This window comes from Coregonus lavaretus (genome assembly GCF_964263955.1).
Source record: "Coregonus lavaretus genome assembly, contig: HAP1_SCAFFOLD_1103, whole genome shotgun sequence".
NCBI classification, from domain to species: Eukaryota; Metazoa; Chordata; class Actinopteri; order Salmoniformes; family Salmonidae; genus Coregonus; species Coregonus lavaretus.
The window spans coordinates 24,901-52,600 of NW_028158594.1; the positions used below are offsets into that span (position 1 = coordinate 24,901).

The 27,700-nt window shown below is 48.5% G+C and overlaps 1 protein-coding gene across 1 annotated transcript; it reads left to right on the forward strand.

The window, feature by feature from the left end:
• Window positions 1–2,294: 2,294 nt before the first annotated feature.
• LOC311123785 (uncharacterized protein) lies at window positions 2,295–23,071 on the forward strand. Its single transcript, XM_084198017.1, has 10 exons — window positions 2,295–2,391; window positions 9,677–9,863; window positions 10,497–10,975; window positions 11,075–11,237; window positions 18,478–18,771; window positions 18,880–19,413; window positions 19,467–19,877; window positions 20,249–20,394; window positions 21,066–21,240; window positions 21,449–23,071. The coding sequence occupies exons 2-10, from the start codon at window positions 9,704–9,706 to the stop codon at window positions 21,730–21,732; spliced, it is 2,646 nt and encodes an 881-aa protein (XP_084054143.1). The 5' UTR covers window positions 2,295–2,391; window positions 9,677–9,703; the 3' UTR covers window positions 21,733–23,071.
• The last annotated feature ends 4,629 nt before the right edge of the window (window positions 23,072–27,700 follow it).

The following is a 27,700-nucleotide window of genomic DNA, read 5'->3' on the forward strand; positions in this document are numbered from 1 at the left end:
CGTGTACCTATGATGAAAATTACAGGCCTCTCTCATCTTTTTAAGTGGGAGAACTTGCACAATTGGTGGCTGACTAAATACTTCCCCCCCCCCCCCACTGTATTCTCTCTTTTCTTTTTAACTGAAACACTAAAAAACATTATTTACAAGTATTCTCTCTTTTCTTTTCTTTTTAACTGCTTTTTATTGTGTCAGTACAGTACATATTCAATATACTCAATATTTCATCAATATTTAATTATTTAATTCCATCCAGTGCAGTCTGTGATGATGATTTTTCAGTAGACTATAGTTACATCTCTTCACACTCAGTAGACTATAAGATAAACATAGTTAATCACAACATGAAACACAGAGCCAGGGTTAAACATGGGTACATCTCTGTTGCTAGGCAAGAACTTAATTGGTTCCTCTCACTGGGTTACATGTGTGTGAAATAGAGCTGTTTGTTCTCTTGTTATCTGACCTGTCTTCGGGTCAAATTCCTCGCTCCTCCCTAATCCACGGCTGTCCTACCTTATCAGTGACTGAAACCAGACTGTTGCCCGTTGCCTCTATCCTTAGGCAAATACCTGGAACGGAGCCAGGGTTGAACAGAGTTCAAACTAAACATGGTTAATCACAGCATGACTGGCATTGGGATTGAATGGGACAGAGGGGGGAGCTTGAATATGATTGAGAAATTGATTATGGACCTGCCATGTTTTAAGCCATGTTAAGTATCGATTGATAGGTTTGGGAATCAATTAGGGGGTCGGAACGGAGCCAGGAAAGGGCACTGTTATTTTTACGTGACAGGGCTGTTATTTTTGCATGACAGGGCTTGGTCCCACCACTATTGTTTCCAGACACTGAATATAGAGGGGAGAGAAGTCAGATATCGGCACTGTAATCAAATAAAGAAGTGGGCGGAGCGGTCAAGAGGTGAAAAACTGGAGACAGTGGTGGAGGAACCAAAGAGGGAGGAATTAAGCTAAAATGTATGTAAAATGACTATATAAGCTGAGTGCTGAGAGGTGGAAAATTAGATGCTCTGCAGACCACCTCGGCTCTGTTGCTTGTGTAATAAAGTCTATCTTGATTCTACAAAAACTCTGAAAGTACTTTGGTTTTTTAATAAGTATAAGGATGAATTTTCCACAACATCTGTCAATTAGATGTATTATTCAATTAACAAATCTTAAAATACAGAAATACATTTGCAAGTAGCCGGCCCCAACAGCAACAACATTCTCAGTAACGGTTACAGAAACGTTTTACTTGCTATGACTGATACAGTCTGTTGTTGTTTATCTACCTTAGTTTAGTGTACTGAAGTCACTCTGGATAAGAGTGTCTGCTAAATGACCAAAATGTATTAGTGAAAATTAACATACCAAAATGAACTGCAATAAATACATTGGAGTGTAGTTCAGCCCAGTATAATACAAATTACAGCTCTCTAAAGTATCTTGTTCCTAAATACATTGGAATGTAGTTCAGCCCAGTGTAATACAAATTACAGCTCTCTAAAGTATATTTTTACTAAATACATTGGAGTGTAGTTCAGCCCAGTGTAATACAAATTACAGCTCTCTAAAATATCGTGTTACTAGTTCAGCCCAGTGTAATACAAATTACTAAATACTCAGCAGTAATATATTTGAAATACATGTAACAGAAATAGGCCTACTGCCCATCTGAGATTGTCAGTATTATTAGTTAAGAACAGCTGACATGTTTTAAGGGTTCTGTGTCCATGGCAACACAGTGTGGATGGAGTCACTCAACATCTTTTTCACACACAACTTTTCTACCATTAAAGCGTTGCAAGAGATTTAGTACGGTGTTTCTCAACCTCTGTTCCGTGGACCTGCGCCAGTCAGTGGGATGTTGCTGGCCACTCCCTGAGATGATTCACTGACACTAATGTAGTCAGTTCTACAGTGCTAGTTTTAATGTAAGCAGTCCCCCAAGGAGGAGAAACCATAGCTCACCGGAGCCCTTGGCTGGTCTAGGATCAGGTCCCCCTGTCCATGTAATCTTATTCATTATGATTATAAGGATTAAAACTGATCCTAGATCATGTTCTGCTCTTTATGAATCGAAGAGGCAGAAACACAGCCCAGCCCAGCTCAGCCCAGGACTGGATTACTTTCAGTTTCATTTCCTGAATACTCTGGGATCTTCATGGTTAGTCCTGCCCCCAGAGTATATGATGACACACACACACACACACACACACACACACACACACACACACACACACACACACACACACACACACACACACACACACACACACACACACACACACACATACATCCAATCAACCTTTCACACGGCCTCGTACAGATCTAGACGGACATCGAGCACCAGAAAAAAGAGATTACATTTATTTTAAGACACCAGGTACTGTAAACACATTTTATGATGTGCTTTTTTGTCATCTTGTCTGTTAGATCTAGTCTGTCCTTACTAAACAAGTTAGATCTAGTCTGTCCTTACTAAACAAGTTAGATCTAGTCTGTCCTTACTAAACAAGTTAGATCTAGTCTGTCCTTACTAAACAAGTTAGATCTAGTCTGTCTTTACTAAACAAGTTAGATCTAGTCTGTCCTTACTAAACAAGTTAGATCTAGTCTGTCCTTACTAAACAAGTTAGATCTAGTCTGTCTTTACTAAACAAGTTAGATCTAGTCTGTCCTTACTAAACAAGTTAGATCTAGTCTGTCCTTACTAAACAAGTTAGATCTAGTCTGTCCTTACTAAACAAGTTAGATCTAGTCTGTCCTTACTAAACAAGTTAGATCTAGTCTGTCCTTACTAAACAAGTTAGATCTAGTCTGTCTTTACTAAACAAGTTAGATCTAGTCTGTCCTTACTTAACAAGTTAGATCTAGTCTGTCAGGACCGGCTGATACCCTAAAACACATTGAAATGGTGACATGTTAGTGGAGGAGTGGCGGAGAGAGTTCTGGCCCATGGCAAGAACACCGACCACTCCCCCGGACGGTCTTGGCAGTAGGATCACAGAAACCTAACCACATCCTGATTCACCCGTTCCAACTGCCCATTAGATTCGGGGTGAAACCCAGAGGTCAGGCTGAACCAAGACCCCCAGACGTTCCATGAACGCCTTCCAGACCCTAGACGTAAACTGGGGACCCCGGTCAGACACTATGTCCTCTGGCACCCCGTAGTGCCAGAAGACGTGAGTAAAAAGGGCTTCCGCAGTTTGCAGAGCCGTGGGGAGACCGGGCAGAGGAAGGAGGCGGCAGGCTTTAGAAAAGCGGTCCACAACGACCAGGATGGTGGCGTTACCCTGAGAGAGGGGTTAGTTCAGTTAGAGAATCGATCGATAAGTGGGACCATGGCCTTTGTGGAACTGGTAAGGGATGTAACTTACCCGCTGGAAGGTGCCTAGGTGCCTTACTCTGGGCGCACACAGAGCAGGAGGAGACATACACCCTCATGTCCTTAGCCAAGGTAGCCCACCAGTACTTCCCGGTAAGGCAGCGCACTGTACGGCCGATTACTGGGTGACCAGAGGAGGGGGACTTGTGTGCCCAACAGATAAGATGATCACGGACACTAGACGGCACGTACCGAAGCCCAGCTGGGCGCTGAGGTGGAGATGGCTCTGTGCGTAATGCCTGCTCTATGTCCGCGTCCACTGCCCACACCACCGGTGCCACAATACAGGAGGCCGGGAGTATGGGGGTGTTATCAATGGGCCTCTGTGTCATACAGCCGTGACAGTGCATCTGCCTTCACGTTCTTAGTGCCTGGTATATAGAACAGCATGAAATCAAACCCACCTGGTCTGGCGAGGGTTCAGCCTCCTCGCTGCCCAGATGTACTCCAGGTTACGGTGGTCAGTGCAGATGAGGAAAGGGTGTTTAGCCCTCTCGAGCCAGTGCCTCCACGCTGTCAGTGCTCTGACAACAGCCAACAGCTCCCGATCACCAACGTCATAGTTCTGCTCCGCCGGGCTGAGCTTCTTACAGAAGAAGGAATAGGGGCGTAGCTTGGGTGGCGTGCCCGAGGGTTGGGATAGGACAGCGGGGCTGAGGTGAACAGAGCCCTCAGGGTACTGAAAGCCCTGTCAGCCTCAGCAGACCAGCAGAGCAGGGACGGCCCAACCTTCAACAGAGAGGTGATGGGAGCTGCAACCTTGCCAAAGCCCCGGATAAACCTTCGATAGTAATTGGCAAAGCCAATGAAGCGCTGCACCTCCTTTACCGTGGTCGGAGTCGGCCAATTACGTACGGCTGAAATGCGGTCTCCCTCCACCTCCACACCAGAGGTGGTGATGTGGTATCCGAGGAAGGAGACGGATTGTTGGAAGAACAGACATTTTTCTGCCTTGGCATACAGTTCATGCTCCAACAGTCATGCTCCAACAGTCACCCAAGCACTCTGCGAACCAGGGACACATGCTCGGCGCACGTAACGTAATACACCAGGATGTCATCGATGTAGACCACCACACCGCGACCAAGCATGTCCCGAAACACCTCGTTCACAAAGGACTGGAAGACTGATGGAGCATTCATCAACCCGTACGGCATCACCAGGTTTTCATAATGCCCCGTGGTGGTGCTAAATGCTGTCTTCCATTCGTCTCCTTCCCGGACACGCACCAGGTTGTGCGCACTCCTGAGATCTAATTTCGTGAAGAAGCGCACCCCATGCATTGATTCGATCACAGAGGAAATTAGGGGTAGAGGATAACTATAGCGAATTGAAATGTTATTAAGTGCACGGTAATCAATGCAAGGGTGCAGACCCCCCGTCTTTCTTCTTCACGAAAAAGAAACTTGAGGAGGCAGATGAAGTGGAGGGACGTATGAACCCCTGACTTAGGGACTCGGAGACGTATGATTCCATAGCCTCTGTTTCAGCCTGCGACAGGGGATATACATGACTCCCGAGCGATAGGGTGGTAATTTGGTCGCCTGCATTTTGGAAAAGGCATGCGCCAAATCGAGGTATTCGGGGGGAATGTGCACGGTGGAGGCATTGTCTGGACTTTCCACCGTGGTCACACCAACGGAAACAGCTAGACACCTACCCTGACACTCTCGCGACCACCCCGTGAGAGCCCTCTGTGGCCATGAAAAGGTGGGGTCGTGTGGTGCTAGCCAGGGAAGGCCCAACACAACAGGGAAATCAAGGGACTCAATAATTTGCCTATTATGGGTCTCCTGCGTAATTATAGTGACTGGTGCTGTAACCTCCCTCACAAAACCTGACCCTAATGGTCGATTGTGAAGTGCTTTGACGGGCAATGGAACCAATGTAATACGTAGACTAAGAGCTAAAGACCTGTCCATAAAGTTCCCAGCTGCGCATGAATCTACCAGCGCCTTACACTGGGGAACTACCGTGTAATCAGGTTGACGTGGATGGTTAAATGCGCAGCACAGGGCTCTGAATGCGTGTGGGTTTGTGCTACCTGGGGTGACGCGAGAGTGCCCTGCCTGCCGCCTCCAGAACCAGAAGAACTCTGACGACATCGTGCAGCAGAATGTCCTCTTCTGCCACAAGAGTGACACTGGATCTATCGTCCTCCATTCTCCCGGAATGCTGCACCACCCAGCTCCATCGGAACGTGAGCCGGGGTGAGGGGGGGTGAAACGGGCAGGCCCCTTCCAGGACGTCCTCTCGAAGCCAGCAGGTTGTCCAACCGGATGGCCATGTCTACCAATTGGTCGAAGGTCAGAGTGGTATCCCGGCAGGCTAGCTCCCTTCGCACATCCTCACGCAGGCTGCATCGGAAATGCGGACACCTTCTCCTGATCCGATGGAGCAGGGCTGATGGTATTGAAGTAGAGGTCCAACTGCAGGAGGAAACCCTGGCAGCGGGCAGCTGTCCCGTCGCATTCCCTCGGTAGAGACAGGTGAATACCTCTGGTTGCTGGTGTGTGGGTGGCTGGATCCGGTCGCTCAGCTGGTTCCGCAGGGTCGGATCCTCTCTTCTCCAGGTGCTGGACGGCCTGGAGAACCCGATCCATCGCTTCGCCCAAGCTGCCTAAAATGGTGGAATGCTCCCGGACCTGCTTAATGACTCCATGCTGTTTGAGGTGTGTTATTCTATAACAAGGTGAGTAGGACGGAGCCAGGCGCAGGAGGTATGAATCAAAGAATCTGGTTTATTCGGCCAATACAGCAGTCCGCAGCAATGCGGAGGGAGTCGTGACATGAAAAGAAGGCAGTTACTAGAAAACTACCTCAATAGGCTATTTGAAAGGCTGTATTTTGTTGATAAGATGGCAGTTACTAGCAAACTACCTCAATAGGCTATATGAAAGGCTGCATTATGTTGATAAGAAGCTCATTTGATTTGTATAATGTATGCCATAAAGCTAGTCCTCAGATCCTCAAAAGGTTCTACAGCTGCACCATCTAGAGCATCCTGACTGGTTGCATCACCGCCTGGTATGGCAACTGCTTGGCCTCCGACCGCAAGGCACTACAGAGGTAGTGCGTACGGCCCAGTACATCACTGGGGCCAAGCTTCCTGCCATCCAGGACCTCTATACCAGGCGGTGTCAGAGGAAGGCCCTCAAAATTGTCAAAGACTCCAGCAACCCTAGTCATAGACTGTTCTCTCTGCTACCGCACGGCAAGCAGTACCGGAGCGCCAAGTCTAGGTCCAAAAGGCTTCTTAACAGCTTCTACCCCCAAGCCATAAGACTCCTGAACAGCTAATCAAATGGCTACCCGGACTATTTGCATTATCCCCCCCCACCCCCCCACCCCCTCTTTTACTCTGCTGCTACTCTCTGTTCATTATCTATGCATAGTCACTTTAACTCTACCTACATATACACTACCAGTCAAAGGTTTGGACACACCTACACATTCAAGGGTTTTTCTTTATTTTTACAATTTTTTACATTGTAGAATAATAGTGAAGACATCAAAACTATGAAATAACACATATGGTATCATGTAGTAGCCAAAAAAGTGTTAAACAAATCAAAATATATTTTCTATTTGAGATTCTTCAAATAGCCACCTGTCACGGATTCAGCCGAGGCTCCCCCTCCTCCTTGCTCGGGCACGCTTCGGCGTTCGTCGTCACCGGAATACTAGCTGCTGCTGATCTATGTTCTCTGTTTCTATGTTGCACCTGTTGTCTGATTGTCACACACTTGTTGCCCATTATCTGATTACTCCTTCCCTATTTAACCCAGAGGCTCCCAATGTGTTTTGTGCGTGGTTGTTTTTCGTTTTCGTGTGTCGTTGGTGAGCGGGTTAGTTCCTCCCTGTGTGGAGATATTTCTGTATTGTATTCTTTACTCATTTCCCAGTAAAGTACGTTTCTTCGAGTTCTGTGTCCTGCGCCTGACTTCGACCCACCACATTACACTGACACTCGTGACACCACCCTTTGCCTTGATGACAGCTTTGCACACTCTTGGCATTCTCTCAACCAACTTCATGAGGTAGTCACCTGGAATGCATTTCAATTAACAGGTGTGCCTTGTTCAAAGTTAATTTGTGGAATTTCTTTCCTTCTTAATGCGTTTGAGCCAATCCGTTGTGTTGTGACAAGTTAGGGGGGTATACAGAAGATAGCCCTATTTGGTAAAAGACCAAGTCCATATTATGGCAAGAACAGCTCAAATAAGCAAAGAGAAACAACAGTCCATCATTACTTTAAGACATGAAGGTCAGTCAATAAGGAACATTTCAAGAACTTTGAAAGTTTCTTCAAGTGCAGTCGCAAAAACCATCAAGCGCTATGATGAAACTGGCTCTCATGAGGACCGCCACAGGAATGGAAGACCCAGAGTTACCTCTGCTGCAGAGGATAAGTTCATTAGAGTTACCAGCCTCAGAAATTGCAGCCCAAATAAATGCTTCACAGAATTCAAGTAACAGACACATCTCAACATCAACTGTTCAGAGGAGACTGCGTGAATCAGGCCTTCATGGTCGAATTGCTGCAAAGAAACCACTACTAAAGGACACCAATAAGAAGAAGAGACTTGCTTGGGCCAAGAAACACGAGCAATGGACATTAGACCGGTGGAAATTTGTCCTTTGGTCTGGAGTCCAAATTTGAGATTTTTGGTTCCAACTGCCATGGCTTTGTGAGACACGGTGTGGGTCAACGGATGATCTCCACATGTGTATTTCCCACCGTAAAGCATGGAGGAGGAGGTGTTATGGTGTGGGGGTGCTTTGCTGGTGACACTGTCTGTGATTTATTTAGAATACAAGGCACACTTAACCAGCATGGCTACCACAGCATTTCTGCAGCGATACGCCATCCCATCTGGTTTGGGCTTAGTGGGACTATCATTTGTTTTTCAACAGGACAATGACCCAAAACACCTCCAGGCTGTGTAAGGGCTATTTGACCAAGAAGGAGAGTGATGGAGTGCTGCATCAGATTACCTGGCCTCCACAATCCCCCGACCTCAACCCAATTGAGATGGTTTGGGATGAGTCGAATGGCAGAGTGAAGGAAAAGCAGCCAACAAGTGCTCAGCATTTGTGGGAACTCCTTCAAGACTGTTGGAAAAGCATTCCAGGTGAAGCTGGTTGAGAGAATGCCAAGAGTGTGCAAAGCTGTCATCAAGGCAAAGGGCCGGCTATTTGAAGAATCTCAAATAGAAAATATATTTTGATTTGTTTAACACTTTTTTGGTTACTTCATGATTCCATATGTGTTATTTCATAGTTTTGATGTCTTCACTATTATTCTACAATGTAAAAAATAGTTAAAAAAATAAAATAAATAAACCTGGAATGAGTTGGTGTGTCCAAAGCTTTGACTGGTATTGTATATATTACCTCAATTACCTCGACTAACTGGTGCCCTCGCACATTGACTCTGTACCGGTACCCCCTGTATATAGCCCCCCTAGTGTTATTTTACTGCTGCTCTTTAATTATAAACTTTGTTATTTTAGTAAAAAAAAGTTGTACTTATCTATTTTTTACTTAACACTTATTTTTCTTAAAACTGCATTGTTGGTTAAGGGCTTGTAAGTAAGCATTTCACTGTAAGGTCTACACCTGTTGTATTCGGCGCATGTGACAAATAACATTTTATTTTATTTTATTAGAATACTTTAATGGTGAAACTGCCACGTCCGTTTGTGGTATAACAACTACAAAGAAAGTTACTTCAAACAACCAACGCTGTGTTTCCCCCCCCTCAGACATCATTGCATCATGGGACATGTTTTTCTTTCACCACGTTGCACGACGCTCCTCACCTCCTCACCTCCTCACGCTCCTCACCTCCTCACGCTCCTCACCTCCTCACCTCCTCACCTCCTCACGCTCCTCACCTCCTCACCTCCTCACCTCCTCACACTCCTCACCTCCTCACCTCCTCACGCTCCTCACCTCCTCACCTCCTCACGCTCCTCACCTCCTCACCTCCTCACCTCCTCATGCTCCTCACCTCCTCACCTCCTCACCTCCTCACGCTCCTCACCTTCTCACCTCCTCACCTCCTCACGCTCCTCACCTCCTCACCTCCTCACCTCCTCACGCTCCTCACCTCCTCACCTCCTCACCTCCTCACGCTCCTCACCTCCTCACCTCCTCACACTCCTCACCTCCTCACCTCCTCACCTCCGCTTGGTCATCAAAACAATAACAAAAACAACCACAGTGGCGCAGCGTCCATCTTTAATCGATCTGAAATGTTCTCCTCATTCCTCAGATCAATATTCCCTTTTCTGTGTGAGCAATGGCCAGGTCGGAGACTATTCCTCTGGAGGAGGAGATGGTGAGCATCCTGGACCAATGCGGGCCAGCTCTGACATATGTCCTGCAAAGCAAGTTCGGATGTACTGCTGTGCTCCATGGTGTTGATGCCGGTGCAGGTGCAAGGAAGTTCAAGATGCCAGGTGAGGAAAGGTTTTCTGCCCAGCTGTCAAAGGGCCTCAAAGTATCAGTATGGAAATATGACTTTACCACTCATAAAGCAGATGCTGTGGTCAATTCTGCCAATGTGAATCTCCACCATGCGGGAGGTCTCGCCAGGGCGCTGTGTGATGCCGGTGGCCCAGATATCCAGCGAGAGAGTGACCAGTACACAAAGCTTTTACGGAAAGTTGTCAACGGGAGATGCCATCGTTGCCGAACCTGGACGCTTACCGTGCAAGAAGATAATTCATGCTGTGGGTCCATGCTTTCCATACAAACCAATGCAATATCATATTGATGATGCTGTGCCAGAACTCACAAAGACTGCAATGAGCATTCTAAAGATGGTAAATCAAGAGAAGCTGCAGTCTGTGGCCATCAGTTCTGGCCTGTTCAACTTTCCCTTGCCTCTCTGTGCAGACGTCATTGTTAAAACACTGAGAGTTGTTAAAACAAGAGTACCATGATCGGGATTATTAGTATTTCTTAAAGTATTTCTTACAGTATTTCTTACAGTATTTCTTACAGTATTTCTTACAGTATTTCTTACAGTGTTTCTTAGTGTTTCTTACAGTATTTTGAATTCAATTATTCTTCTATGTCTCATCTTTAAGGATTTAAGCATGCAACGGTCCATTCCGACTCCAGAGATGCAAGGAAAAGTATTCAACCGTTTATCAAGCTCTGCAGTGCCTATCATGAGACATTGAGGGAGGCCAGACGCTGGTATTTTGATGTTTTGAACCCTGCCTCGAAGAACATAATCACCATTCACAACAATTTCATCCAGCACTTTGGCCAGAGGGAGTTTGAAGAGCTTCTTTCTCTTCAGACCAAGAGGGAAGTTTCCATCGAGGAGAACTTTAAAGATGGCCGCTTTGGAATGACCATCAAGGGGGCTTCTAGATGGTTAAAAGCTGCTGTGTTAGAGGTGGAAGCCCTGTGCTGCAAAGTCCAAGAGGATTTTGCAAAAGAAGAGTTGAGTTTCATGGGCACGCAATCTCCCACCAGTTCCCCAAGGAAGCCTGTGGATGACAACAGTTCTGACTATAAAGAAAGACAACAACATTTTCCCGGGCTTCAAATTGTCAGGGTGAGTGTCACAAGAAACAACAAATAACATTAAAGGTGCAATCTGTGATATTTACTGCCTGATAATTCATCAAATATGTCCATGGCTGATGCGTTACAGGTTGAGAAGGTGGAGAACAAAGCTCTGAAGCAGGTCTTTGACCTCATGAAGAGGCAGTTGCAGGTGTCTAGCTCTTCTCAGCGAATGTACCAGCGCTTGCCTGCGCAATTCTGTGACCTGCTCAGCAGAGTGGGCTTTCAGATGGAGTTTGCACCACCTGACGGTAAGAGAGATTCAGATGGAGTTTACACCACCTGACGGTAAGAGAGATTCAGATGGAGTTTACACCACCTGATGGTAAGAGAGATTCAGATGGAGTTTGCACCACCTGACGGTAAGAGAGATTCAGATGGAGTTTGCACCACCTGACGGTAAGAGAGATTCAGATGGAGTTTGCACCACCTGACGGTAAGAGAGATTCAGATGGAGTTTGCACCACCTGACGGTAAGAGAGATTCAGATGGAGTTTATACCACCTGACGGTAAGAGAGATTCAGATGGAGTTTGCACCACCTGACGGTAAGAGAGATTCAGATGGAGTTTATACCACCTGACGGTAAGAGAGATTCAGATGGAGTTTGCACCACCTGACGGTAAGAGAGATTCAGATGGAGTTTGCACCACATGACGGTAAGAGAGATTCAGATGGAGTTTGCACCACATGACGGTAAGAGAGATTCAGATGGAGTTTGCACAACCTGACGGTAAGAGAGATTCAGATGGAGTTTGCACCACCTGACGGTAAGAGAGATTCAGATGGAGTTTGCACCACATGACGGTAAGAGAGATTCAGATGGAGTTTGCACCACATGACGGTAAGAGAGATTCAGATGGAGTTTGCACCACCTGACGGTAAGAGAGATTCAGATGGAGTTTGCACCACCTGACGGTAAGAGAGATTCAGATGGAGTTTGCACCACCTGACGGTAAGAGAGATTCAGATGGAGTTTGCACCACCTGACGGTAAGAGAGATTCAGATGGAGTTTGCACCACCTGACGGTAAGAGAGATTCAGATGGAGTTTGCACCACCTGACGGTAAGAGAGATTCAGATGGAGTTTACACCACCTGACGGTAAGAGAGATTCAGATGGAGTTTACACCACCTGATGGTAAGAGAGATTCAGATGGAGTTTGCACCACCTGACGGTAAGAGAGATTCAGATGGAGTTTGCACCACCTGACGGTAAGAGAGATTCAGATGGAGTTTGCACCACCTGACGGTAAGAGAGATTCAGATGGAGTTTGCACCACCTGACGGTAAGAGAGATTCAGATGGAGTTTATACCACCTGACGGTAAGAGAGATTCAGATGGAGTTTGCACCACCTGACGGTAAGAGAGATTCAGATGGAGTTTGCACCACATGACGGTAAGAGAGATTCAGATGGAGTTTGCACCACATGACGGTAAGAGAGATTCAGATGGAGTTTGCACCACCTGACGGTAAGAGAGATTCAGATGGAGTTTGCACCACCTGACGGTAAGAGAGATTCAGATGGAGTTTGCACCACATGACGGTAAGAGAGATTCAGTTGGAGTTTGCACCACATGACGGTAAGAGAGATTCAGATGGAGTTTGCACCACCTGACGGTAAGAGAGATTCAGATGGAGTTTGCACCACCTGACGGTAAGAGAGATTCAGATGGAGTTTGCACCACCTGACGGTAAGAGAGATTCAGATGGAGTTTGCACCACCTGACGGTAAGAGAGATTCAGATGGAGTTCACACCACCTGATGGTAAGAGAGATTCAGAGTTTGCACCAGTGGTGGAAAAAGTACCCAATTTTCATACTTGAGTAAAAGTAAAGATACTTAATAAAAAATGACTCAAGTAAAAGTCAGTCACCCAGTAAAATACTACTTGAGTTAATGTCTAAAAGTATTTGGTTTTAATTATACTTAAGTATCAAAAGTAAATGTAAAAGTACAAATCATTTCAAATTCCTTATAATAAGCAAACCAGATGGCGCCACTTTCTTGTTTTTGTTATTTACGGAAAGCCAGGGGCACACTCCAACGCTCAAACATAATTTACAAATGAAGCATGTGTGTTTAGTGAGTCCGCCGGATCAGAGGCAATAAGGATGACCAGGGATGTTCTATTGATAAGTGCCTGAATTGGACCCTTTTCCTCTCCTGCTAAGCATTCAAAATGTACCGAGTACTTTTGGGTGTCAGGAAAAATGTATGGAGTAAAACGTACATTATTGTCTTTAGAAATGTAGTGAAGGATATTGTCACGGATTCAGCCGAGGCTGCTCCTCCTCCTTGCTCGGGCAGGCTTCGGCGTACGTCGTCGCCTTGAGTACTAGCTGCTACCGATCTGTGTTTCTGTGTTCTACTTGTCTTGTCTTTATTGTTCACACCTGGTTCCCATTATGTATTGATTACTTCCCTATTTAACCCTCTGGCTCCCACTGTATTTTGTGCGTGTTTGTTCTTGTTTGGTTGTCGTCTGGTGAGCGGGTTTGTTTCCTCCCTGCGTGGAGGTTATGTTATTTACGTTACCTATTAGTAAAGTACGTTTTCGATTAGCTCTGTGTCCTGCGCCTGACTTCGTCCTACCGCATCACATTGACACCCTGACAGAAACACGCACCGTAAATGGAGTCAGCAGGTACATTCATTTCGTCCGGATCAATGGAGGAACGTGTCCAACAGCAGGCGACCATGATCCAGACTCTCGGCACCGCAATAGAGCGCGTGTTGAACACTATGAAGCGATGGGAGAGAGGTGGTTATCCTACACCTCCTCCAACTACACAACCACCCACACCGCTGTCCACCCCTTCGTCACCTGGGTCCAGTGGGATTCGGCTCTCGCTCCCGAGGGCATACGATGGTACAGCTGCCGGGTGCCAGGGTTTTCTGCTCCAGGTTGAGCTCTACCTGGCTACCATCCACCTGGCTCCCTCGGGATACGAGAGCGTGTCCGCCCTCATCTCCTGTCTGTCGGGAAGAGCGCTCGAGTGGGCCAACGCAGACTGGGGAGGAATAGACGCAGCGTCAGTACGCTATGAAGATTTCACCCGCCGCTTTCGGGCGGTATTCAATCATCCACCGGAGGGGAGAGCGGGGGAACGTCTATTCCACCTCAGACAGGGGAAGAGGAGCGCACAGGACTTTGCACTGGACTTCAGGACTCTGGCTGCCAGCGGAGGATGGAATGAGAAGGCCCTGATCGACCACTACCGATGCAGCCTACGGGAGGACGTTCGTCGGGAACTGGCCTGCAGGGACACCAACCTTAACCTGGACCAACTGGTGGACATGTCGATAAGGCTGGATAACCTGTTGGCAACCCGCAGACGTCCGGATCAGGGGCCGTCCATTCCATCCCCCAGCACCTCCGACCCTACCCCCTATGGAGCTCGAAGGTGCTGCGCTTAGGGAGACCGGAAGAAGGGCCATCTCCTGCACCAACTGTGGCCGCGGAGGACACACTGCTGGTCGGTGCTGGGGAGGGTCTTTAAGGAGTCGAGGCAGTAGCCAGAGCACTGGTGGACCGTCTCAGGTGAGTAGGCCCCCGACTCACCCAGAGCTCCCTGTTGCGCATATGTGTGTTGATATTGTATTTCTAGAGTTTTCCCCTCATTCCCAGCATAAGGCGCTCGTAGATTCAGGCGCAGCTGGGAACTTTATTGATCGTCAGTTTTCCCATAGTTGCTGATTCCTATTGTTCCTGTTGATGTGCCCTTCCCTGTACATGCCTTAGATAGTCGCCCTTTAGGGTCAGGCCTGATTAGGGCTGTCACAGCTCCACTCTGGATGAAGAGGCAGGAGGGTCATGAGGAGAAAATTAGTCTCTATCTGATTGATTCTCCTGCGTTCCAGTGGTGTTGGGGCTTCCCTGGTTAACTTCTCATGACCCCACGATTTCATGGCAACAGAGGGCTCTCAAGGGATGGTCAAGTCAGTGCTTGGGGAGGTGTGTAGGTGTTTCCATAGGTGCAACTACGGTGGAAAGTCCAAACCATGTCTCCACCATGCACATTCCCCCCGAATATGCCGATTTGTCTCTCGTCTTCTGTAAAAAGAAGGCGACTCAATTACCACCCCATCGACAGGGGAATATGCGATAAATCTCCAGGTAGGTGCTGCACTTCCCCGGAGTCATGTGTATCCCCTGTCACAGGAAGAGACAGCGGCTATGGAGACATATGTCTCAGAATCTCTGGGGCAGGGATACATTCGGCCATCCACTTCACCTGTCTCCTCAAGTTTCTTTTTTGTGAAGAAGAAGGATGGAGGTTTACGCCCGTGCATTGACTACCGGGGTCTCAATCAGATCACTGTCAAGTACAGTTATCCACTACCGCTCATTGCTAGTATGACGGAGTCATTGCACGGGGCACGCTTCTTCGCAAAATTGGATCTCAGGAGCGCGTACAACCTGGTGCATATCCGGGAGGGAGATGAGTGGAAGACGGCATTTAGTACCACATCTGGGCACTATGAGTACCTCGTCATGCCGTACGGGTTGATGAACGCTCCATCAGTCTTCCAATCCTTTGTAGATTAGATTTTCAGGGACCTGCATGGACAGGGTGTAGTGGTGTATATAGATGATATTCTCATATACTCCGCTACACGAGCCGAGTATGTGTCCCTGGTGCGCAAGGTGCTTGGTCGACTATTGGAACATGACCTGTACGTCAAGGCGGAGAAATGTCTGTTCTTTCAAAAGTCTGTCTCCTTCCTAGGTCACCGCCTGTCTGCATCAGGGGTGGAGATGGAGATTGACCGCATTTCGGCCGTGCGTAATTGGCCGACTCCAACCACGGTTAAGGAGGTGCAGCGATTTTTAGGGTTTTCCAACTCCTACCGGAGGTTTATCTGGGGCTTTGGTCAGGTAGCGGCTCCCATTACCTCCTTGCTGAAGGGGGACCGGTGCGCCTGCAGTGGTCAGCTGAGGCGGACAGGGCGTTTGGTCACCTGAAGGAACTGTTTACCTCGGCTCCGGTGCTGGCTCATCCGGATCCCTCCTTAGCATTCACAGTAGAGATGGACGCGTCCGAGGCTGGGATAGGAGCTCTACTGTGTCAGCGCTCGGGTACGCCACCAAAACTCTGCCCCTGTGCTTTCTTTTCGAAGAAGCTCAGCCCGGCGGAGCGCAACTATGATGTGGGGGACCGGGAGCTGTTAGCTGTGGTTAAAGCTCTGAAAGTGTGGAGGCATTGGCTTGAGGGGGCTAAACACCCTTTTCTCATTTTGACTGACCACCGCAATCTGGCGTACATCCGGGCGGCGAGGAGATTGAACCCTCGCCAGGCAAGGTGGGCCATGTTTTTCACTCGTTTTGTGTTCACACTTTCTTACAGACCAGGTTCCCAGAACGCAAAGGCAGACGCCCTGTCCCGACTGTATGACACAGAGGAGAGGTCCATTGAGCCCACTCCCATACTTCCGGCGTCATGTCTGGTGGCACCGGTGGTGTGGGAGCTTGATGCGGACATCGAGCGGGCGTTACGTACAGAGCCCACTCCCCCCCCCCAGTGTCCAGAGGGTCGTATGTACGTGCCGTTAGAGGTCCGCGATCGATTGATCTATTGGGCTCACACGTCACCCTCCTCTGGTCATCCTGGCATCGGTCAGACAGTGCACTGTCTTAGTGGGAAATACTGGTGGCCCACTTTAGCCAAGGACGTGAGGGTTTATGTTTCCTCCTGCTCGGTGTGCGCTCAGTGTAAGGCAGCTAGACACCTGCCCAGAGGGAAATTACAACCCCTCCCCGTTCCACAATCCTATCGGTGGATTTCGATACGGACCTTCCACCGTCACAAGGAAACACCACGATCCTGGTCGTTGTGGATCGGTTTTCTATGTCCTGCCGTCTCATTCCTATGCCCGGTCTCCCTACGGCCCTACAGACTGCGGAGGCCCTATTTACACACGTCTTCCGGCACTACGGGGTACCTGAGGATATTGTATCTGATCGGGGTCCCCAGTTCACCTCAAGGGTCTGGAGGGCGTTCATGGAACGTCTGGGTGGTCGGTTTTCATCCCCTGGGCAGAGATGGCCCAAAACTCCCTCCGCCACTCCTCCACTAACCTGTCTCCGTTTCAGTGTGTATTAGGTTATCAGCCGGTCCTGGCACCATGGTATCAGAGCCAGATCGAGGCACCTGCGGTGGATGAATGGTTTTGGCGCCCGGAGGAGACCTGGAATGCTGCCCATGTACGCTTGCAACGGGCCATCAGGCGACAAAAGGCGAGCGCCGACCGCCTCCGCAGTGAGGCCCCGGTGTCTGGCTCTTGACCCGAAACCTGCCCCTTCACCTGCCCTGCCGGAAGCTGGGTCGGCAGTTTGTGGGGCCATTTAAAGTCCTGAGGAGATTGAACGTGGTTTGTTATAGGTTACAGCTTCCTCCTGAGTATCGTATTAACCCCTCGTTCCATGTGTCTCTCCTCAGGCCGGTGGTAGCTGGTCCACTCAAGGAGTCTGAGGTACGGGAGGTTCCTCCACCTCCACTGGACATCGAGGGGGCACCGGCGTACTCGGTCCGTTCCATCCTGGATTCGAGGTGTCGGGTGGGGGGGCTGCAGTATCTCGTGGAGTGGGAGGGGTACGGTCCAGAGGAACGGTGCTGGGTCCCTAGGAGGGACATCCTCGATCCCTCCATGTTGAGGGATTTCCACCGTCGTCATCCGACTCGCCCTGCGCCGCATCCTCCTGGCCGTCCCCGAGGCCGGTGTCGGCGCATGGCTGGACCGCGCGTCAAGGGGGGGTACTGTCACGGATTCAGCCGAGGCTGCTCCTCCTCCTTGCTCGGGCAGGCTTCGGCGTTCGTCGTCGCCGGAGTACTAGCTGCTACCGATCTATGTTTCTGTGTTCTACTTGTCTTGTCTTTATTGTTCACACCTGGTTCCCATTATGTATTGATTACTTCCCTATTTAACCGTCTGGCTCCCACTGTATTTTGTGCATGTTTGTTCTTGTTTGGTTGTCGTCTGGTGAGCGGGTTTGTTTCCTCCCTGCGTGGAGGTTATGTTATTTACGTTACCTACGAGTAAAGTACGTTTTCGATTAGCTCTGTGTCCTGCGCCTGACTTCGTCCTACCGCATCACATTGACACCCTGACAGATATTTATGGCTGATTTAAGATGATGACCTCAACCATGTTACTTTAATGGCACTTTAGTTGTTTTATTATTTAAAAACTTTGAGATGGGAAGACATGTTTTTTATGAAGTTGAGCATGTGCTTTTTATGACAGAATGTTAAAATTAGTTGAAATTAATAGTTACGCTAGCCAACATTTACTCTATCCGTGGAACTACCGAAATCATAAAATGCAGGTTGGCAACTTTCACAAGTCGTTTTCAATCAAAGCACATACCTATTACTGGTGTGTAGCTAAAATAACACACAACCATCACAAAACGGTTTTATGTTGCAATGGAGTCCACTTTCTCTTACATTGTATTACAATAGTGCAATAATATGTTTCATCCACAGAGCCAAAGCTTGGAGAGGGGATCTACTTCAGTGGCAGCGTGCATGGGGCAGAGACACTGTGGAAGGGCTCACCTGACGAGGAGTACCTGTACTTCATTGAGGCACAGGTGCTGACTGGCAAGTCAACTGTTGGCTGTCCTGGTCTCATTGTGCCACCTCCCTTTGCCAGAGACCCACTCACCCTGTATCATAGTGTGAAAGGAGGCAGAGACACCTGGGTCATCTTCAATGGTCACCAGGCTCTACCTGAATATCTGATCACCTGCAAAAAGCCTACATACGTAAAACCTCACGGTAAGAGGGAGAGACTGATTCTATATGACATTCTATAGAATACCCTATTAGAATATAGAAATATATTTATTTCATAAACACAATGTTTTGTGTCCCATGTTCACACAGCATTGTTCAACTGGGGCATCGCTAACAAGCCACAAAAGAATGAGGACTTTGCCATCGAGGACCGGGAAGTGGATCCGGCTGTCTTCCACATTTCTTCCAGAGTGGGTCAAGTAAATCGTCTGATCAAGGACCTGACCCTAAAAGATCCAGACAGGAATATTAAAGTGGCCAGCAACATGGTGGATTGGCAGTATCAGCAGCAGCCAGGGGGGCAGTTCCAGAGCTTCCACGGCAGCCAGGGGGGCAGTACCAGAGCTTCCACGGCAGCCAGGGGGGCAGTACCAGAGCTTCCACGGCAGCCAGGGAGGCAGTACCAGAGCTTCCACGGCAGCCAGGGGGGCAGTACCAGAGCTTCCACGGCAGCCAGGGGGGCAGTACCAGAGCTTCCACGGCAGCCAGGGGGGCAGTACCAGAGCTTCCACGGCAGCCAGGGGGGCAGTACCAGAGCTTCCACGGCAGCCAGGGGGGCAGTACCAGAGCTTCCACGGCAGCCAGGGGGGCAGTACCAGAGCTTCCACGGCAGCCAGGGGGGCAGTACCAGAGCTTCCACAGCAGCCAGGGGGGCAGTACCAGAGCTTCCACGGCAGCCAGGGAGGCAGTACCAGAGCTTCCACGGCAGCCAGGGGGGCAGTACCAGAGCATCCACGGCAGCCAGGGGGGCAGTACCAGAGCTTCCACGGCAGCCAGGGGGGCAGTACCAGAGCTTCCACGGCAGCCAGGGGGGCAGTACCAGAGCTTCCACGGCAGCCAGGGGGGCAGTACCAGAGCTTCCACGGCAGCCAGGGGGGCAGTACCAGAGCTTCCACGGCAGCCAGGGGGGCAGTCCCAGAGCTTCCGCCACATCCTTAACATCCATCTGCAGCAGGCGCTGGAGAGGAAGCAGCCCCGTGTGGAGGTCTCTGTCCGGGGGCAAATGCACAAGGTCATCCTGCCTGACGGGGCTGCTACCAACACCTGTGGAAACAGACTAAAAAGCAGATGCATCGACCAGTTAGCAGGTACTCAAAACAGAGTTAATTTGTTATTTTAACCTTAGTTAACAAGGGAATAAGCCAAGTTCAAGTTCAACATGTCCATTAGCCGGAAGTCTGTTAGCAACTAGGGAGTTTTCCCTAGCCACCGTGCTTCTACATCTGCATTGCTTGCTGTTAGGGGTTTTAGGCTGGGTTTCTGTATAGCACTTTGTGACATCTGCTGATGTAAAAAGGGCGTTATAAATAAAATGTGTTTGATTGATTGCTTGACTATCATATCCTGTATACAGCTACACATGCCCAGCTAGTGTTAGCATGATGGCTAAGTGTGACATGGTTTCTTATGGGGAAATGCTAACTGTTCACCATCTTAGTGATAACCGTGTTTGCTCTAGGTCAACCCATTGAGAGTCTCCCTCAGCATTGGGACGCCGTGCCAGCCAACACCTCCTGCCTGTCCTGCCTCATCCAGACAGGAAGCCCAGAGCACAATGAAGTCTTAAACCTGTTCCGAGCCACCTGCCCCAACAACGTTATAAAGGTAGGCTACCTGTTTTCCAAAAGATACTTCCCATTGTAGTTATTTTTATGTCTTCGGATGTTCTGGACGTTCTCTGCATGGGTGTGTGTCTAATGGGCTGATTAGTTTAGACTCAGCTGTTGGTCTCTAGGTTTCTGACTAGGTTCCTGCCTTTCTGGGGAGTTTTTTTCCTAGCCAGCGTGCTTCTACATCTGCATTGCTTACTGTTTGGGGTTTCAGGCTGGGTTTCTGTATAAGCACTTTGTGACACCTGCTGATGTAAAAAAAGGGCTTTATAAATACATTTGATTTGAATTTGATTTGAGATCAGCCATTTTAAATGGTTTGTTTATTAGAGGCTTTGTGTGTTAGTATTTAGTTAAGCTGACCCCTAGCTGACCCCTGGCTGAGCTGCGGTGCCTTGAAATAATGATGAGGCACCGCAGCTCAGCTAGGGGTCAGCTAGGGGTCAGCTAGCCAGATATTTGTTTGTCTGGATCTTTTTCAGCTCACAATAATAATCTAAGATGTATGGAAGGTATTCAGGATACATTTTAGATTCTATTAATTACTCCTATAAAGTATTTTCCCTAAATTTATTTCAGTTTGAGAGGATCCAGAACCCATAGTGTGAAAAGAGTACTTCGATTAGTGTCGGTCTAGCCCGTTAGTGTGTGTGTGTGTGTTCTCAGATTGAGAGGATCCAGAACCCCACCCTGTGGAGGACTCTCCAGATCAAGAAGCTGGACATGGAGCTCAGGAACGGTCACCAGAAGAATGAGAAGAGGCTCTTCCATGGAACATGCCACACAACCATCGATCACATTAACAACCATGGCTTCAATCGGAGCTACGCTGGGAAAAACGGTAAGATAGATACGTATGTTCCATGGACAAGTCGCCTGGTCCCAGATTTTTTTTTACTGTCCTGCCAACTCCTATGGTTATTGGTAAAAAGTTATATGTAATATTCTGTTTTTCTTGATTTTAAGAAATCGTATACTTAGCCTGTGCTTGACATTTACTCAGTCTCTGCAATAGTCTAAAACCTAAGCAATGTATAATTTTTGTTCAGCTGCAGCATATGGAAATGGAACATACTTTGCTGTTGGTGCCAGCTACTCAGCCAGTAACACATACTCAAGACCGGATCCCAAAGGGCAGAAGTATATGTACCTATGTCGGGTTCTGACTGGAGATTTCACAGTAGGACGACATGGGATGAAAGTGCCTCCAACTAAAAGCACTACAACTGTTGAACTCTACAACAGCGTGACAGACAACCCATCAGGGCCATCTATGTTTGTCATTTTCCATGACAATCAGGCATATCCCGAGTACTTGATCACTTTCTTCTAGACCCTGCAGAGAAAAGCAATGTTTACTGAGTAAACTGTCAAAAGGCTTTCTTATGATTAGGACTATCTGCCTTATAAATTGTTATTACTGATGTCACTTTTGCATGGAAAAGACCTAATTTGAATAGTGTAACCATTACAGGTTATAATGTAACCCGTTTCAATCTAACCCTAGCCTGAACCCTAACCCTAACCCTAACCCTAACCTGAACCACAACCCTAACCCTAACCTGAACCACAACCACAACCCTAACCCTAGCCTGAACCACAACCACAACCCTAACCCTAACCTGAACCACAACCCTAACCCTAACCTGAACCCTAACCCTAACCTGAACCACAACCCTAACCCTAACCTGAACCACAACCCTAACCCTAACCTGAACCACAACCACAACCCTAACCCTAACCCTAACCCTAACCCTAGCCTGAACCACAACCACAACCCTAACCCTAACCTGAACCACAACCCTAACCATAACCCTAACCCTAACCCTAGCCTGAACCACAACCACAACCCTAACCCTAACCTGAACCCTAACCCTAACCCTAACCCTAACCCTAACCTGAACCACAACCCTAACCTTAATTTAATGTCTACGGCCCACTTCAACCATAACCCTAACCCAAACCACATCCAACCCTATTCCTGCAGCCTTACCCTACCCCACCCTACCCTATCCTACCCCACTCTACCCTATCATTTGTAACTGTATAAACAGTTTAGCCCTCTGCTCTGACATTCTGGGGATTCATTCTCAATTCTATAATTGAGATTAGGCTTTTATTGGACAAAACTTGGTGTGATAAAAAAAACATTTATTCTGAACTCACCTGACTGCAGAGAAAGAGAGCGAGCGAGCGAAAGCAAGTGAGAGAGAGAGAGAGAGAGAGAGAGAGAGAGAGGTGGTCTTATAATGGTGTATTGAATGAAATAAGCTACAATTAAAGCTAATTCTTCTGTATACATTTATGAAAGTAAATAAATATGTAGTTTGTTTGCATAATTTCAATGTCTACATCCTCCCTAACAATCCATGGCTCTAGCAAAATCCTCATGGCTCTAGCAAAATCCTAGTAGAGTCTGTGCAGGGCAGGATTTTGTTCCAGCACAGCACTAAAAAACACTATCCAGCTAATTTTTATGTTCTCAAATTTGATGTTTTGGGGCCTCTAGGGCAATTTAGAAAGCTGATTGAGGACCTTATTACTGATGAATGTGTTTGTTTTTTTATGAGCGTGTTTTTCTGATGCGTTTATTTTCTGTAATTTATGTAATTCAGGGCTCACCTGTAAAAGAGACCTTGGGCTCAGTATGACTCCCTGATAAAATAAAGGTTAAATAAAAATAATCATGGTCTTGATGATGATTGGTTGGTTTTTTGAATCAGGTGTGTTAGTGCTGGTATCAGTGCTTGACTTGAGTACCGACACCTACATTTGTTGTTGTTCCTGCACCTCTTATAGAATATTAGCTCAACAGTATTGAGGAGTTCCTGCACCTCTTATAGAATATTAACTCAACAGTATTGAGGAGTTCCTGCACCTCTTATAGAATATTAGCTCAACAGTATTGAGGAGTTCCTGCACCTCTTATAGAATATTAGCTCAACAGTATTGAGGAGTTCCTGCACCTCTTATAGAATATTAGCTCAACAGTATTGAGGAGTTCCTGCACCTCTTATAGAATATTAACTCAACAGTATTGAGGAGTTCCTGCACCTCTTATAGAATATTAGCTCAACAGTATTGAGGAGTTCCTACACCTCTTATAGAATATTAACTCAACAGTATTGAGGAGTTCCTGCACCTCTTATATAATATTAACTCAACAGTATTGAGGAGTTCCTGCACCTCTTATAGAATATTAGCTCAACAGTATTGAGGAGTTCCTGCACCTCTTATAGAATATTAGCTCAACAGTATTCAGGAGTTCCTGCACCTCTTATAGAATATTAGCTCAACAGTATTGAGGAGTTCCTGCACCTCTTATAGAATATTAACTCAACAGTATTGAGGAGTTCCTACACCTCTTATAGAATACTAACTCAACAGTATTGAGGAGTTCCGGCACCTCTTATAGAATATTAACTCAACAGTATTGAGGAGTTCCGGCACCTCTTATAGAATATTAGCTCAACAGTATTGAGGAGTTCCTGCACCTCTTATAGAATATTAGCTCAACAGTATTGAGGAGTTCCTGCACCTCTTATAGAATATTAGCTCAACAGTATTGAGGAGTTCCGGCACCTCTTATAGAATATTAACTCAACAGTATTGAGGAGTTCCTGCATACAACATGAGTACCGGCACCTATTTCAGTCCAAGTCAAGCACTGGCTAGTATGGAACTAAACCCTGCACCCCCTTCCCTGGTAACTCTACAGCTGCAGAGGTTGTAGTTGCTATGTAAATCCACATGGGGGAGACAGTAGTTTGTGTTGACGTGGCTCTCACAGTCCAAACTGCCATAAGGAGACGTTGCCGATGAGTGAGAAGAATGATAGTATCTAAGAGTTTGTTTATCTTTTGCCACAAAAATACATAACCCTGTTGTTCATCAATGAGGCAGTTGGGACTGAGGGACTGACTCTGGTCAAAATACATAACCCTGTTGTTCATCAATGAGGCAGTTGGGACTGAGGGACTGACTCTGGTCAAAAGACAACCCTGTTGTTCATCAATGAGGCAGTTGGGACTGAGGGACTGACTCTGGTCAAAAGACAACCCTGTTGTTCATCAGTGAGGCAGTTGGGACTGAGGGACTGACTCTGGTCAAAAGACAACCCTGTTGCTCATCAGTGAGGCAGTTGGGACTGAGGGACTGACTCTGGTCAAAATACAACCCTGTTGTTCATCAATGAGGCAGTTGGGACTGAGGGACTAACTCTGGTCAAAAGTAGATTACTAGATTGAGAGACTAAGGGGACTTTTCCAATCCATATTTATAGCCCAACTAGCCAAAACCTAAAACAGACCCTCACTTGAACACTAACCTTAACCAAAACCCTTAACCAAACCCCTAACCCTTAGTCCCAAATGCACCCTATCACTAGCGGAAATTTGACACAAGATTAACACGTTCTGTTTTCAATTCTGACATGGCATGTCAAATTGCTTGATAACCTGGTTTCTATACATTTGAAATGTATTCAGGAACTAAAACCAGCTTTAAAGGTGTTTGAAACGGTAAAGCTATTTCGGAGTGCATTTTAAAGAGGAACAACTGCACATTTCTGAAATTGTTTAAGTGCCTGAACTTCTCCGATTTAGCATTGAACTGTTTGTCAAAGTGTGCACCTCTCTCACTCAGGGAGAGTGGGTTAGCTAGAGCGAGAGGGGTTATGTCCCTCTCCCCCTCACTGCCCCTCACTGCCCCTCACTGCCCCTCACTGCCCCTCACTGCCCCTCACTGCCCCTCACTGCCCCTCACTGCCCCTCACTCCCCCTCACTGCCCCTCACTCCCCCTCACTGCCCCTCACTGCCCCTCACTGCCCCTCACTGCCCCTCACTGCCCCTCACTGCCCCTCACTGCCCCTCACTGCCTCTCACTGCCCCTCACTGCCCCTCACTGCCTCTCACTGCCCCTCACTGCCCCTCACTGCCCCTCACTGCCCCTCACTGCCTCTCACTGCCCCTCACTGCCCCTCACTGCCCCTCTCCCCCTCACTGCCCCTCTCCCCCTCACTGCCCCTCACTGCCCCTCACTGCCCCTCACTGCCCCTCACTCCCCCTCACTGCCCCTCACTCCCCCTCACTGCCCCTCACTGCCCCTCACTGCCCCTCACTGCCCCTCACTCCCCCTCACTGCCCCTCACTGCCCCTCACTGCCCCTCACTGCCCCTCACTCCCCCTCACTGCCCCTCACTGCCCCTCACTGCCTCTCACTGCCCCTCACTGCCCCTCACTGCCCCTCACTGCCTCTCACTGCCTCTCACTGCCCCTCACTGCCCCTCACTGCCCCTCACTGCCTCTCACTGCCCCTCACTGCCCCTCACTGCCCCTCACTGCCTCTCACTGCCCCTCACTGCCCCTCACTGCCCCTCACTGCCCCTCACTGCCTCTCACTGCCCCTCACTGCCCCTCACTGCCCCTCACTGCCCCTCACTGCCCCTCACTGCCCCTCACTGCCTCTCACTGCCCCTCACTGCCTCTCACTGCCCCTCACTGCCCCTCACTGCCCCTCACTGCCTCTCACTGCCCCTCACTGCCCCTCACTGCCCCTCACTGCCCCTCACTGCCTCTCACTGCCCCTCACTGCCCCTCACTGCCCCTCACTGCCCCTCACTGCCCCTCACTGCCCCTCACTGCCTCTCACTGCCCCTCACTGCCCCTCACTGCCCCTCACTGCCCCTCACTGCCTCTCACTGCCCCTCACTGCCCCTCACTGCCCCTCACTGCCTCTCACTGCCCCTCACTGCCTCTCACTGCCCCTCACTGCCTCTCACTGCCCCTCACTGCCCCTCACTGCCTCTCACTGCCCCTCACTCCCCCTCACTGCCTCTCACTGCCCCTCACTGCCCCTCACTGCCCCTCACTGCCCCTCACTGCCCCTCTATGCAGCGCTAGATAGAACTTTGTGGAATACAGCAAATCAAACAAAAAAATAAACATTCTGTCACAGCGAACATGCTAAATTCGGGAAGCCCAATCAATTGTGAGATATAACATATACATTGTATGTGATACATTTTGGTCACGTGTTCACAATTTGGCCTTTTCTGAGATCTCTGCCAAGCAACGAGGAGGAAACAGGCTTGCTGCGCGCTCGTGGGGTATTAAGCCCTGAATGATGCCTGACAGGCAGTGCTGTCTCCCAGGCTGTGTGCCGCCCACAAGACCACAGCCAATCGCATGCAAGGAACAACGCCGCTAACTTGGCTAGACAAGCCAACTAGACTAGTGTTGTTTCTTTCATGCGATTGGCTGTGGTCTACCACAGGGCCTTATCCCCTGAACAGGACACTAGTCTACCACAGGGCCTTATCCCCTGAACAGGGCACTAGTCTACCACAGGGCCTTATCCCCTGAACAGGACACTAGTCTACCACAGGGCTTTATCCCCTGAACAGGGCACTAGTCTACCACAGGGCCTTATCCCCTGAACAGGACACTAGTCTACCACAGGGCCTTATCCCCTGAACAAGGCACTAGTCTACTACAGGGCCTTATCCCCTGAACAGGACACTAGTCTACCACAGGGCCTTATCCCCTGAACAGGACACTAGTCTACCACAGGGCCTTATCCCCTGAACAGGACACTAGTCTACCACAGGGCTTTATCCCCTGAACAGGACACTAGTCTACCACAGGGCTTTATCCCCTGAACAGGGCACTAGTCTACCACAGGGCCTTATCCCCTGAACAGGACACTAGTCTACCACAGGGCCTTATCCCCTGAACAGGACACTAGTCTACCACAGGGCCTTATCCCCTGAACAGGGCACTAGTCTACCACAGGGCCTTATCCCCTGAACAGGACACTAGTCTACCACAGGGCCTTATCCCCTGAACAAGGCACTAGTCTACCACAGGGCCTTATCCCCTGAACAGGACACTAGTCTACCACAGGGCCTTATCCCCTGAACAGGACACTAGTCTACCACAGGGCCTTATCCCCTGAACAGGACACTAGTCTACCACAGGGCTTTATCCACTGAACAGGGCACTAGTCTACCACAGGGCCTTATCCCCTGAACAGGACACTAGTCTACCACAGGGCCTTATCCCCTGAGCAAGGCACTAGTCTACCACAGGGCCTTATCCCCTGAACAGGACACTAGTCTACCACAGGGCCTTATCCCCTGAACAAGGCACTAGTCTACCACAGGGCCTTATCCCCTGAACAGGACACTAGTCTACCACAGTGCCTTATCCCCTGAACAGGGCACTAGTCTACCACAGTGCCTTATCCCCTGAACAGGACACTAGTCTACCACAGGGCCTTATCCCCTGAACAGGACACTAGT

Bases quoted from the DNA above. Each gene is read 5' to 3' on its own strand.
- LOC311123785 (XM_084198017.1), top strand. From the start codon at position 9,704: ATGGCCAGGTCGGAGACTATTCCTCTGGAGGAGGAGATGGTGAGCATC. The intron at 10,976-11,074 runs GTGAGTGTCACA...GATGCGTTACAG, and splicing joins CCGGGCTTCAAATTGTCAGG to GTTGAGAAGGTGGAGAACAA. The intron at 21,241-21,448 runs GTAAGATAGATA...ATTTTTGTTCAG, and splicing joins GAGCTACGCTGGGAAAAACG to CTGCAGCATATGGAAATGGA.